This window comes from Typopeltis vanoorti, chromosome 1 (genome assembly GCF_054136105.1).
Source record: "Typopeltis vanoorti isolate ZY-2024b chromosome 1, IOZ_Tvanoo_1.0, whole genome shotgun sequence".
NCBI classification, from domain to species: Eukaryota; Metazoa; Arthropoda; class Arachnida; order Uropygi; family Thelyphonidae; genus Typopeltis; species Typopeltis vanoorti.
In genome coordinates this window covers 68,814,120-68,829,161 of record NC_143549.1, presented here as the reverse complement: position 1 = coordinate 68,829,161, position 15,042 = coordinate 68,814,120, and the positions used below count along the sequence as shown (strand labels likewise).

At 36.5% G+C, this 15,042-nt stretch overlaps 1 protein-coding gene across 1 annotated transcript in view; it reads right to left on the bottom strand.

Moving 5' to 3' along the window:
* LOC150110067 (copine-8-like) overlaps positions 1-15,042 on the bottom strand; it is a 301,155-nt gene that overhangs the window by 111,381 nt on the left and 174,732 nt on the right. Inside the window, exon 9 of the mRNA XM_090406591.1 lies at positions 11,587-11,733. Within this exon, the coding sequence (XP_090262717.1) occupies positions 11,587-11,733 (147 nt within the window). The remainder of the gene's footprint in view (positions 1-11,586; positions 11,734-15,042) is intronic.

Here is a 15,042-nt window from a genome sequence, read left to right as displayed (position 1 = left end):
AAATAAATAAATTTATTTTTTAATTTATTATTGATTTATTAATAAATTTATTTATTTATTTTAGTGTAGAATAAATAAATAAATATATTTATTTATTCTATGCTGAATAATTAATTAATGGTTATCTTATCATCTTGCAGTTGCAAGAATACCAGGTTGTAATCTATTACACTATTAGGATCATTAAAAAAATTATGACATGCAGTTGCTAATAAGTTCCCAAATTTTAGGCACAGATAGTTCATAGTTGAGGTTAATGTTGGAATGATGAACATCCTCAACACACCTTTTGAAAGGTATTTGGATTTTTAGATGCTTCTATGTAGCAACTTTTGCATTATTCCAAAAATTCGGTGGCTAGTGTGCATCATTCCAAAAATTCCATATTCTGTAAGTTTGGACTTGTTAATTAATGTATAATGTTTGACATATTAATGCATGATTGGTGTTCTGAAATATATTTTACAACTTTGCTTTGGCCTTTTGTTGGCAGTTTTTCCACTTGGTGATACTATAAATTAAAGATGCCAAGAAATTATATTCTTGGTTTGATCCTTTATCCAAGTGCAAACAAACAAAGTTTGCTTACACTTGGATGAAGGATTAAACTGATAATATAATTTTTTGGCATCTTTAATTAACTGTTTGGCCTGTTTGTCTAAAACAGGATAAGCTGAAATTACACAAATTTGACAGATGCCAAGTAGCACCAATGGAGGAATTTTATTTTTGGTTGATGGCAAAAGTAGGCTGATGTTTGTCACATAGAAACCTATCTGGTAAGTTTGTATGTGGCAAAAAAGTTGAAATTTAAAAGTGACACCATATTCTTTGAACTACAAAAACAAGTGAACTGATGGTAGAGATACTATATTTTAATAAGATTAAATTGGTCACATACAGATAATTTGTTTTTGACATTGCAAACTATCTTTAGTGTAGAATAAGGTGCACAAGGTGCACTGTCAGAAACATTAATATGGAATTGGAATCCCATGAAAGTCAACTTTTCTTGTAAAATTTAGGGCACTTCTTAAGAATTTTCAACTTTTTTTTTCCCCATACAAACAAAAATTTGGCCTAGTACAGCATGGAGCAGACACTGACCACAATTTTTGCTACATAGATACCAGGTTTGCTACATAGATATCAGTTTAAATATGAGCAGTTATTTAAAGAAAGTGCTGAAGTGATTCTACATTGGCCACACATAAATTGGAATAACTGTATCTAATGCAAAGATCTGGGCAAGCCTTACCTTTATAAACAGCAAGCAATTACCCCCCCCCCTTTTTTTATTTCTGATTTTTTGTTTATTTATTTAATTTTTTATTTTATTTCATTTTTTAATTATTACTGTTAATTCCATTTTTTTTTCATGTCATCTGCATCTACTCTATCTTATTTTATTTTAGTTTGTTTATTTATTTATTTTTAATTTAATTTTATTTTTAACCACCTGTTGTGTAGTGGTGCTCTTGCACATGACTGGGCAATGTAAAACATTTCATTATTAATTTTGATAAAATCATGGAGACTATAACCGTGTTAAGAATAATTACTTTATTCTTAACATGGTTTCTTTAATTTGGAAGGAGGTTTAACACTAAGGTTGCATTTCTGGGTACATCTGATATCCCAACATTTTGACCTTCATATTAAGGTGATTTTATATATATATATTAGGGTGGTTGACAAGAATTTTATAGGCCTCTTTAAATTTACTTTCATACTACATTTTGGTTTGATGTAATGAACAGATGCCTTTCCAGTCAATTCTGTGTAGAGTATTTACAGCATGATCAGAAAGGCAAGATTTATCATAGTTATTAAATTTAATATGCCATTTATGTTCCATTTTCTGATTGGAATAGAGCAACCAGTTTCACCTCTATAAGGCAAATTACGGGTAAACTGAATATGGTATACTCCTCGGTGGACCAGTGGAGGAGGTGGATCCTTTGTGGGAGTTGAATAAGTTCTTCAATTTGGTGAGAGGTTTAAAGGCAGCATTAAAGTTGCATTTCTATAGTATTCTGTTTATCTGATATCCTTTTAATGTATGGAATAACTACAGTTTTATTATAATCTAATTAATTTTATTATTAGGTGCAGTGTTGTGAAGAATTTTGTTGATAACATATTCCATTTTTTAGGAAGGTATTGCTGATTTGTGTTTAAGTGTTTGCTCATTGGGACAAATCTTTAAAGCCCTTTTTTTAGTGTGTTAATGACACCTAATTTTGTGTCGAGTGGTAGTAAGCGTTTGTGTGTATATATCAGCCAGCATGCTTAGGCTTACAGTGAAGAAAAGACTACTGGAGGGAAGATGTGTGACTAGTGTATCACACTTGTTACACTATTAATCGAACCTAAGCCAGACTTTGGGTTTTAAATTAAAGGCAACTTGAGCTCAAAAGTTTCCATATAAAAGTTAGCAATTGTGAATGTGTGTGTGTGTGTGGAGGGGGGGGGGGATAACAGTGAGTTCATGGCTACTTCTTTTGCAGATAAAAAGTATTTTGCCATAGAAAATAACCAAAATGCAGTACACGAGCAAATACAAATGAGTACAAATAACACTTGTAACACACAACAAAGACAACACAATACTTAATGAAACATGTAGGTGACTCTATCAAGTTTTATCTAGGTCGTTCCCTCTCCTATGGACATTTGTAGGCAGTCTAGGATGTAAACTGTAACCTATGATAATTATTGTTTCCCAAATTTTGGGAAGTTTTATGCTTCTGTATTTGTTTCAACTAGGTTGATTTCTGAGTGCTACTGCAGAATTCCAAAAACAGTCTTTCCTTTTTAAATTTACTATGGTGGAGCATAGTGGTTTTCTTCCAGAAGATCCTGTGAGTTGTTGAAAGTTTATTTTTCACTTGGTTAGAGTATAATAAATTTAGTTTAATCCTTTATCCAAGTGTGAGCAAACAAAGTTTGCGCTTGAAAGTATCTTCAGGACTGGGATAAGGTAGTACAACACCAGGGAACTCCTTGCAAAGGTGGAGCAAGCTACTACCACTCCTATCTCAGTATCTCCCATAATGCAAAACACATCTCCTTGCAGATATGTCTAATGTTATGCATTAAGGGAAGGGCCACTACCCAGACTAGTTTCGACCTTTATTGAGGTCTCTTCGGTGGGAGCGGCCCAAGTGGAGATACCAGCCAAAAATATTAGCAGGTCATCTCTACCTATAGGAGTTGCCATTTGGCATCTCTACCTATAGGTAGAGATGACCTGCTAATATTTCTGGCTGGTATCTCCACTTGGGCTGCTCCCAACCATGCCTTAAACTGATTCAATGTGTCTACATTCACAAAACACTCAGGCAATGCATTCCACTCACCAACAACTCTCCATGCAAAGAACGTTCTCCTCACTCCTCTGCTCACACCTAATATACAGTTTCCAGCAATGGTCTCTCGTTCTACTCCCTTCTCCCATTCTATGAAAAATCTCTTCCATGTTAACCTGATAACAATCCCTGACTAGCTTATATGTCTCAATCATATCCCCTTCTCCCACTTCCTCCTATTCACAAGCCTTTGCTACTGAAATAATTTTCTCTCAATCTGTCCTCATACTCCACAATTCAAAGCCTACTGACCACCTTTGTGAATCTTGTCTGGATCCTTTCCAACATATCCTTGTCACCATGAAATTCTTAATATTATTAACAAGCAAATTGAACAAGTACCCCTACATATAACTTTCTGACAACCAGTCACTGATCCAACTCAGAAGTCTGTTATCCAATCCCATCTCTTTCAGTTTATTTAACAGCTTGTTGTGTGGTAGTCTATCAAAAGCTTTTGCAAAATTCGAGTACATCACTGTATATGCCATCATTAAAACTCTAACCAATAGAGCCTATAATACTTGTTCCCATGGAATCTCTCTTTCAATAGAAACTCAACCACATACACAATACCTTCCTATCCAATGGCAACAGTACTTGCAGCATTAAAAATATAATCAGTTCTTTCCCCATTTCTTGGCCATCCCTTTCAGAAGGATTTCAGAAATGCCATCACCATTCCCTCTATCCAGGTCTTTAAAAAAAAATCTCCACACATGGCTTTTAAGCCCCACCAGAAACCTGCTACCCTTATCTGTTCTACCAAAGATCCATGAACCACTATGCTTCACCAGAGTAAATTTAAAAAGGAAAGACAGTTTTTGGAATCTGCAGCAGAACAAGAAATGAATCTAATTTAAACAAATACAGAAGCATAAAACTTCTCAAAATTTCAGCAACAATAATTGTCTGAGGTCCCAGTTTACATCCTAAGCTGCTTACAAATGCCCACAGAGGGAACACCAACTAGATAGTACTTTTGAGTCACCCACGTGTTTCATTAAGTATTGTGTTGTCTTTGTATGTGTGTTACAAGTGTTACTTGTAATTCCTGAAAAGGTCTCAGTGACAGGCAAAATGTTGGAAGCATTAAGATTCGTTTTTAATCCTTTCCTAGTGCTGAATACTTCATTAAACCTCCAATATGACCACACAGAGGATAGACAGAGCTCCTTTAATCCAAAAACTAATTTTGAAATGATAGTAGCCAGCCTGCAGCTATCATAAATATCTGAGCTCATGGATACTAATGATTTTAAAGGCAATGGAGTGAGAATATGGGGAACTCCCATCTTGTATTCCTTAACCTTATTGGTATTGTTATATCCCTTGACTTTCCTTCGTTGTTTGTTATTTATCTCTTTATCTTATCTTTATCAGTTATCTTATCTTATGTAATTATCTTATTATCAGTTATCAGTTATTTTCGTTTGCCGACAAATTTATATTATTTTATGACTGCACCAGCCGGCAACTGAATTCTGATGTACTATCCTAGATTACTATGATAGAAAAATGCAGGGATCATGAAGTTTGCAGTCATGGTCCCGTTTCTTTAGTTACTAATGGATTTCCCTCTAATGCACGGTTCGTGATTTTTCAAGCGGTAATTCAATCCACAGAAACATGACAAACTCATTTGGTTTACACATAAGAAATGCATTTATTTTGACACAAACATAGAGATACACTTTAGTTAAACATTCAATTCTAAAAGAGTCTGAGTTCCCTCCCTTTTCTTAAGTTAACACATCCAAAAAAAGTTCTACACTATAATTTCTTGTACCATCAAAATCTTACTCTTCCTTATATATCTATTCTCAGACTCTTTAAATTATACTGAATTACTCATTACTATTACGCAAAAAAAAATACATGTATATACAGGTTTATTCTACAATTCTGGGCATGGATTTTATGAGATAACATTCTTTCTTATATTCAAACTTTGTCCTCCCCCTCACCAGAATTTTAGCTAACATTCAAATTAAATTTTAACATGATGACATTAATTTCCTTCTTTCGATACAAACAGTCCGAAGCCTTGGTTTCCTATTCGGCTCAAGCCTAAGATGCCTCTTATCCCTTAGGTGTAGACAAAATGTCCAAAATGCAGACAGTTCTTTAATCACAACACAGAAATTGGCTATTTTCTCAACATTCAGTTTGTCATTCCTCTCTGGTTACTCTATCTTAATACAAAAGATTTCAGCTTACCGTTCTTGCTTTATCTGGTAGATTGAGGACCTTCTTTTCTAGATTCTCGGATCTCCTCACCGTACTTTCTTTAATGGCATCTCCACTATTCTTTTGTTCTACTCGAAAAGAAACACTCTTTCACTGACTTGTACACTGGCGTAAATTCACCAGCGGCCCTTTTTTCTAGAACTCTGGTTGCATTATAGCTGTAGCTTTGATCCACATGGCACATATAGCAAGGGGAAATTCTTGCTAAGCATGGCGGCAAGCTTTCCACAGCTATTCAGCTCTCCGCTCAGGAAACCAGGAACAGACAAAAAAGAGAAGAGTGCGATTCAAATCCCCACCGAAACCTATATACCACAAAACAGCACCCTCACTCGGTGGTGTCGTCATGCATACGGCGGCAACTGATTGGTTACCGCGGCTCTGAACTGTCTTTGACATGGTCTAAAACTTGTATTAGCTTATACACATCTTTTTAGCAATTTTACATGATTTTCTATCTTAATTAATTCACAAACATTCTCTGTTTAGTTTATGGGCTTCTTTAACATTACTTAATATTTACAAAACTGAATATATACATGTTCTAGGTCATCAATAAACACACTTTCCATCTGGAGGCATAAGTATGTCCTTATCCATCCCTTCTGAGGTTACCTTACGTTGGATCGGAAAAAGGATGATTCATCAAAAGTGAATCAGCACTTTTTCTGACACAACAAAGGCCCCCCCCCCCATTAATTAAAATTTTTTCTTAACTAAGTTACGATAAAATTTCTTTGCCCCTTTTCCCCTTGTTTCTCACTTTTCATTATTACCAGAAATCCCTCCCGAAGGAATTTTTGCTCTCAGTTCTCCACGGTGGGGTGATATTTTTCTACCTTCAGCGCTACCTTTTGGCAATGGCATGATATCTGTAGGGATCCCTTCGGTCTGCCTATGCCGCTCATTTCGCCATGTGTGTCCTGGCTTTCAACTATGTTTTCTAATTCTACCCCTTTGCTTTCAAACTTTTGATCGTTCTTTGAGTTACTCTTTCTTCCATGGAATAGGACACTTGCCTTGGGGTAATTACAGGAGTAACCATGTTTTTTCAGGAAATCCTCACCTAAGATCATTTCTATGTGTGAGCACGAGTTTCTGGGCAGTACGAGGAAGTTATGCCATGCATGTAGGCCTAGTCCTACTAATTCTATCCTTAACCTTACCCGCTTTTGGGAATGAATCACAGATTTTTTTAAAAGCTATGGAAACAACTATCATGTAATAGTAAACCTTCAATTTAATATAAATTCTGGCCTGGTTGGCCAAGTTGTTAGCATATCCACTCTCCAGCCAAAAGGCTGTGAGTTCGAATCCAGCTGTGGGCATGGATGTTTGTGATTGTCTGTGAAAATACTAGTGGTGGTGGCAGCTTTTCCATTTTCTTTTGGAAAGTTCAAAATAACGGTGTTGAATTTTTTGTTTTTGGCCTCTATCAAGTCATGCACCGTTGATGCAATGATTGTCAGTTAGTTCAAGATTGATTTCTAGTGCTCGTATTTTGGAGGAAAAAGTTTCATTCATAGCATTGATGTGCTGCTCAAGGTTTCGATTCGTTTACCTAAGTTCAGAAGCTGTTTAGCAGATGGGAGGGGCAGCAAACAGAAAAATGGCTGATTAAGGTCAATAAATATCTTGAATGCCGATTCGTCTATTTTGGCACAGGAAGTGCGTAACCAGTGGCAATAGAACTTGCACATTATACCCTTTTTTTATCGCTGATATCAATTTTACAGCTGTGGCACTTTGCAGATTTGTCGGCAATCAATGGTGCTAAGCTGGTGAGACACAGAATGCTTGTTCGTCATTGGCTTTTGTTGTTGCTATCTTTTCTTCGCATAGTAGGCACAGCGGGCACTTGCACATGGCTGATTTTTAGATTGAAAGATAACTGATTTAATGAACTATAAGTACTTACAGGTTGTGCAGAGGTAATCAGCTCCTCCTTAGTACCTGCTGTTAAGATTTCCATTTGATGTTTAAATTGAATCAGAAACACTTGCAGTAGTGATAAAATGCTGGAGCACTAGTCTAGAGTAGCCTACTCACAAATCAGCTAAAGAGTGATCCTATATTACAGATCACTATCCTCAATTCAGTTAAAATAAGTTTTACAAAAATCTCAATTAGTTGAAAAAATTTTAACTTTTTTAATCTCATCATTTGCTAATACTTTCATAAGAGAAGAAATAAGCATCAGAGATCTCATGGCAGCTTAGCCTTAAAATTTGTTTTGGATTTTTCATGCTGTGCCATGGAAGCTCTTCCCTTCCAGCACTACAAACACTATGACTGCAAAGCACAGTTGGCCCTTGAACAATGCGGCTTTGAACTGCACGGGCCCACTTATACACAGTTTTTTTTTTTTTTTTTTTAATAAATACATTGGAAAATTTTTTTGGAGATTTGCGACAATCTGAAAAAAATTGCAGACGAACTGCGTAGCTAAAAATATCGAAAATTTATAATGCATTCATTCCAGCGATGCTCCAGTGCCATCATCCCGTCCCTGTAGTGGTTCTCAATAAAATCTGCAAAATAGCTTTCTACAGCTGCAATCCTCTTGATTTGAAGAAAAATGCTGATCAGCGAGGAGGAGTTTTAGTTTTGGGAAGAGATAGAAGTCAGAAGGAGCCAAATCTGGGGAATAAGGTGGATTCCAACAATTCATAGTGAAGATCCCTTAATTTTCCCATTGGCAAAACACCTTTGTGGGCAGGTGCATCGTCCTGATGATGAAAGATGATTTTTATCTTCCGCAAACAGGGTCTTTTCTCACGAATTTTTTCGCTTAGTCTGGTTAAAAGATCTGAATAATATTCCCCAGTTATTGTTTTACCCTTTTCAAGATAATTAATAAACAAAATGCCATGACCTTGCCTTCTTTGGTGCTGAACAACCGGCTTCTGTCCACTGTTTTGACAGCTGTTTGGATTCTGGTGTGTACTGGTGAATCTAAGTCTCATCCATAGTAATAAATCCATGGACAAAATCAGTATCATTCTTGTTAAAATGCTCCAAGCGCTGTTCAGAGATTTTCATGCGAGTGCATTTTTGATCTACATGGCACCCACCTTGTGCAAAGCTTTTTCATTTGCAATTCTTCATGCAAAATATATCCTACACATTCTTTTAAAATGCCTATAGTGTCGGCAATTTCACGCACTTTGACGCGCCACCATATTGCGCACTTGATCAATGATTTCTGGTGTTGTTATACTTTTTGGACGTCCTTCAGATGGATCATCTTCAAGGCTACATTTAAACTCGGCAGCCCATTTCTTAACTGTCGAAAACAAAGGAGAAGAATGCCCATAAACTTTTATGAACTTCGAATTAATTTCTTTTGGTGTTAAACCTTCTTTTACAAAGAATTTAATAACCGCACAATACTCAATTTTATCATTTTCAAGGAATACAGACAACGCTTTGGCTTCTGACAGCTGTATAAAAACAACTACTTGATAGAATGACTTGCAATTTCACATGGATGCTTATGACAGATATACCAACTTAGAAAAAAAAATCTTGCTGATAGTGTTGCCATTTATGGTCGAGGCCAAGAACTTTTCTGACCACCCACATACACATATCTATTATAAAAAGTTAAAATTTATCAAACTTATGCATACAAACACTTACAGACTGTACATAGTGCCATTTGCACTCGATAGAAATGTAAACGAACAAAAAGATGCAGTATTAAATCTTAACTGCATAAATTTAACTGTTGCTAATTAATTAGCATAAAATAAAAATTTTATAACGATTCATTCATTAGTGTATAGACTAGGCTACTGTGAAGCAATTGTATTGATTATACTAGGCTACCATAAAGAAATTATACTGTTGATTCTTATTATCAATGAATGAATCGTTATACCAGTAAATAAATATAAATTTCTTTTTCATATTTTCTTTTCATTTTTGATGTCTTGTGTTAGCTATCATAAAACATCTACAGTGTTTTGTATCATATAAGACAATATCGATATAGGTACTGAGAGAGAGATGATTCACTTTGTAAACAGACGACATAAACTTATGGTATCGATAAATATTTACAGTACTGTAAATATATTTTCTCTTCCTTATGATTTTTTTAATAACATTTTCTTTTCTCTAGCTTACTTTATTATATATGAGGATCCAGATACCAGCAGGTTGTGTATGATGGAGCAGTGTCTCAAAAAAGAATGGTGACCAGTGGCATGTCCCAGGGTTCTGTTCTTGGGCCCCTACTGTTTAAACTTGTTTGTAAATGATATATCATATGGACTGACTGGGGATCTTCAATTATTTGCTGCTGATGCAAAGTTGGGAAGAATTATAAGTAGCACTGCTGATGCTGAATCCCTTCAGGAAGATTTAAATAGACTTTTCACTTGGACAAAAGAATGGGGTTGTAGTTTTAATATCAATAAGTGCAAGGTGTTGCATTTTGGAGTGCTAACCACTCAGGTGGCCTGGCTGGTCGAGTGGTTAGCGTATCTGCTCTCCAGCCAAAAGGCTGTGGGTTCGAATCCCACCGTGGGCATGGATGTTTGTGAGTGTCTGTGGAGATATTGGTGGTGGTCAGCAGTAGACGGCGTTGGTGTAGTTGTGGTCAGTTGGTGGAGTGAGTAGTGGAGACAGAATTGTAGAGCAGGTGCCCTCCCTCGATGAGTTCTTGGACTCCCTGGAGGTGTCAAATAATAATAATAATAATAATAATAATAATAATAATAATATAAGGCTGTGCACTATATCGATGATGGTGTACTGCAGGAAGTTGATGAGATTAGAGATTTGGGAGTGATGGTTGACAATAGACTGAAGTTTAGAGGGCATATTGCTAGGGTTGCAAACGTTGCACATTGTAGTGCTGCTATTATAAGAAGTACTCTAACATGCAAGGATAAGGAAGTGGTTGTGCCACTGTATAAGGCAGTGGTCAGACCACACTTGGACTATTGTGCTCAGATCTGGTCACTTGGTTTTCAATGTGATGTGGAGACAATGGAGAGGGTCCAGAGAGACAACTGACTAAGACAATATCAGGAGTTTGGAATGCTGGCTATGAAGAGAGGTTGAAGAGATGTGAATTGCAGAGTTTGGTGGATAGGAGGAAGAGAGGTGTTTAAATTAGTGAGAGGATTTTATCAGATTAATCTAGAGGGAATTATAAAAAGAGTAGAAGGTGAGAAGGGAAGAACCAGAGGTCATTCCTGGAAGTTATGGAAAAATGTGGTGAAGAAGGGTGTGAGGAGTAGATTTTTTACATGGAAAATTGTCAGTAAATGGCATGCATTACCAGAATGTGTTGTTAATGCAAGGAGTGTTAAAGACTTCAAGATTCTATATGATAAATATGTTGTCAGTTGAATGAACCTCCCACGATGAGTCTTTTGACTCCATAGAGGGTGTAATAATAATAACAGTATAGTATATAATACATATAATATACAAAATATGTGTTAACTGACTGTTTATGTTATCAGAAAGGCTTCTGGTCAACAGTAGGCTACTAGTATTTAAGTTTTTGGGAAGTTAAAAGTTACACTTGGATTTTTGAACACGACGGTGGGGGGGGGGGGGTACCACTCCTAACCCAAGCATTGTTCAAGGGTCAACTATAATTGCATACACACTTTGAAGTTTATAAAAATGATTTAAGTTTTCAAACATGGTCTACAGAATAAAAATCGATCAAATCCAGACAAAACTTTAATGTGTTTGCACAAAGACAAAAACCTACAATTAAGAGGGTTAAAAATTACATAATTATACAAGAAATAGAATATTACTCATAGGACATCTGCATTGTCATTATATAAAAATATAAAAGATATTAAAATATAAACAGAACAAATTTCATATCAATTTATTTTAAATATGTATTAATCAAATTGCATATTCTAAATCAAACTGTATATTGTTTGGTATATTTTTTTTCAATAAATGTATTAAATTCATATTTCGTTACCCTCCATCACTGTCCCAATCAAAACATTCCACTTTAATAGTTCTCTGATGATCTCCATTACAAAGTGTTCTAACAGTTATACTAAATGGAAGCCATGATGGATTCAGAGTATTCTTTATAACCTCAGTTTTATGTACTGCTGTAAAGCTGTAAAAAACAAACAAACAAAAATCTGAAAATATATACATTCTGTAGATTTTATGAAGAAACATTTCAGTAAATTATGAAATATACACACAGTCTTCTAACAACAATGGCTGGGCAATTTAAGTAAATGCAGAGATCACACAGCATATATAGTTGGCAGAATGTACCTAGTCTAGCCATAAATACTGTTACAATTTGAACAGTGCATAAACCTTTAATCTATCAGTAAATCATTTACAGCTTCAGCATATATAATGTGCAGTATAATGTGCACACTGCAGCAGTCATCAATGCTCAAAATGTTGCCACTGCTCACTCCAAATCCACCTGCAGGCTGGTGATGCTCGGGTGTCATTTCTTGCAAGCTACCAACACTCTCAAGATCTGCCCACAATTTGAAGTCCAACGGATTCAGATCAGAACTTCCAGATGGCCAATCAGATGGTGATATGGGGTTGAGCACAATTGCCTGCAACCACTATTATGTGGTCCTTGTGTGTGTGTACAGGGGCTGAGTCCTGCTGGAATTCATTGCCTACTGTGAAACAAGGTATTGTTCGGGGGACATACCACAGGTTCCAACACATCTTGATACACTTTGGCAGAGGTTTTGACCCCTTTCTCACAGAAATGCAACTTGGATGCACATTTCTCCCCACCAAACCATCACTGACATGGGGGTGTGGTAATGACCTCTCTGAATCTTGGGTGCTATGGGACACGCTGTGCAACTATCCAGATATATATTCAACCATTTTGGAAGTTAAATGACTCTTCAATGCATGTGTGTTTGTATGTGCCCACATCATACTGAAAATCTTTTCATCTATGAAGAGGATCTCACTGTGTTTGTTGTTTGTGTACTGACAGAGAAGTGCCTCTGATTTCATCAACCTCTACTGCATATGTTGTGGTGGCAAGAAGTGTCCAGTAGAATGAAGACAGTCTTTCACCTCCAGGTCATCAGTCAGTACATGTGACATCATTCTATGTGAAACGTTCATCTCTTGCAAAATCAATTTCTGTGTTCTCACAGGATTATGGCAGGGCATGCTGTCACAGCCCTCATAAGCTGTTGAATCCTAACTCAGCATGATTGAACTGTTCTCTGGTGGTCAGATACATCTTCTTGTATCGTTATAATGATTAATAATCTGATACAATGTCCTACTGATCCTGAGTGTTTTTAGCATGTTGAAAATAACTGATGTCTGCATTCCAACCTTGTGAAGTGCTATAATAACTACACCGCAATCGTAATCTTCCCGCTGCATGTTAACTAGTACAGCTAGACAACTCTCTACTGATAAATAAGTGAATATTGGCTGCAGACAGTGCAGAAGTGTGTGGAAGTTGTAACAGTATTTATGGCAAGACTGTGTATATCCATTCATACATCCTTCTTGGAACCATTCATAAGAAGCAGTGTTGTAAGAATGCCATACTAGAACCACTGCTGTAAAATCTTTCAAAAATTAACTGCTGCAATTGTATAGCAGGAGAAAATAGAAAGTAATAACACCCAATTAAATAGGGTGCTTTAGGGTCAAAGCAGTATAACTGAGAGGAGACCTCCACATAGCCTTTAAAGGAATGCAGAGAACCGACCAGGGCTTCTGACTTAATGTCCAATCCTCACTTTTTTGTGGTGAACCCTGTTGGGTGAACGAACGAGGATGAGATGGAAATTTGAGATTTAGCCGACCAAATTGTATTCTTATAAAATAAGAATACAATTTGGTCAGCTAAAATAATGGTACACAATATAAAATAATGGTACAACATGACAAACTTTCATACCGGATGGGGCGTTGCCCAGTTAAACAAGGCTCCTGTTGTTTTCGTCAGGGAACCAGGGCGAACAGCGAAAAGTCAGCTACTGGAACAAATCTGAAAGCACATCACAACTCAACATCACCAGAGTTAAACATCGTTACTACTATCAACATAAGAAGCCTGAATGACAAAGAAATGGAGCTAGCTGAGGAATCAGATAAGTACCAGATCGACATAATAGGGGTGACTGAAACAAAAAAGACAAAAACTGGTGAGATCTTTCTGAACAATAAATACAAAATGTTATATTCAGGAAATGACAATCAAAGAAAAGAAGGAGTAGCCATAGTATTCAACACAAAATACGAGGCTAATCTTCTTGAATGGTAGGCAGTCTCAAGAAGAGTGATGTGGGCAAATTTCAGAATGGGGAATTGGACAATGAGACTTATTTGTGCCTATGGTCCCACAGAAGGCTTTATTATGGTAGAAGTGGAGAAATCTTTTGAAGCTCTAGAGAAAGCTACTGACAAAATGAAAAAGGAAAAGTTAGTCCTTTTTGGAGATCTAAATAGCAGAGTAGGAAATGATTGTCAGACATACAAATATATTATTATTATTATTATTATTATTATTATTATTAAACAAGACCTCATGGAGTCAAAGACTCATCTAGGAGGTCCTTTTATCTTACACACACATCTCATCATACCGTGTCTTAAACACATTCAAACTACTTGCAGACACCACGCTCTCAGGCAAGGCATTCCAATCACTCACAACTCTGCACGAAAAAAACCTGCCTCTCACTCCCTTACTCACACCCTCCTTATACAGTTTCCAGGGATGACCTCTGGTTCTCCCCTGATCTCCCACTATTCTCTGTAGAACTTCTCCACCATTGATCCTATAACAACCCCTTACCAACTTGTAGGTCTCTATCATATCTCCCCTCTTCCTTCTCTCCACGAGACTCTGCAAATTACATCTTTTCAATCTTTCCTCATACTCAACATTCCAGAGGTCAGAAACTACCTTAGTCAGTCGCCTTTGGACCCTTTCCAACATCTCTTCATCCTTCTGAAAACCCGGTGACCAAATCTGGGCACAATAGTCCAAGTGTGGCCTAATCAAAGCCTTATACATTGGAACAAGTATCTCCCTACTTCTACATGTCAGTGTCCTCTGCATCATTCCCAGAAGTCTTTGTGTTGTCTTCACAATTTTGGCGATGTGTCCCCTAAATTTTAGATCCTTATCCACTATCACCCCCAGATCTCTTATTTCCTCTACTTCCAACAATATATTCTCACCAAGCATAAATTCTGCATCCCATCTTTGTTTTCCAAATTTTAAAACTTTACATTTTGCAACATTGAACTCACATCCCCATTTGCTTGCCCAATCACTCAATTTATTCAAGTCTTCTTGCAAGGCCACATCTTCACTACTCTTTATGGTTCGTCCCAACTTTGCATCATCTGCAAACAACTGAATATCTCCATCCAAATCTTCACCAATATCATTAATATA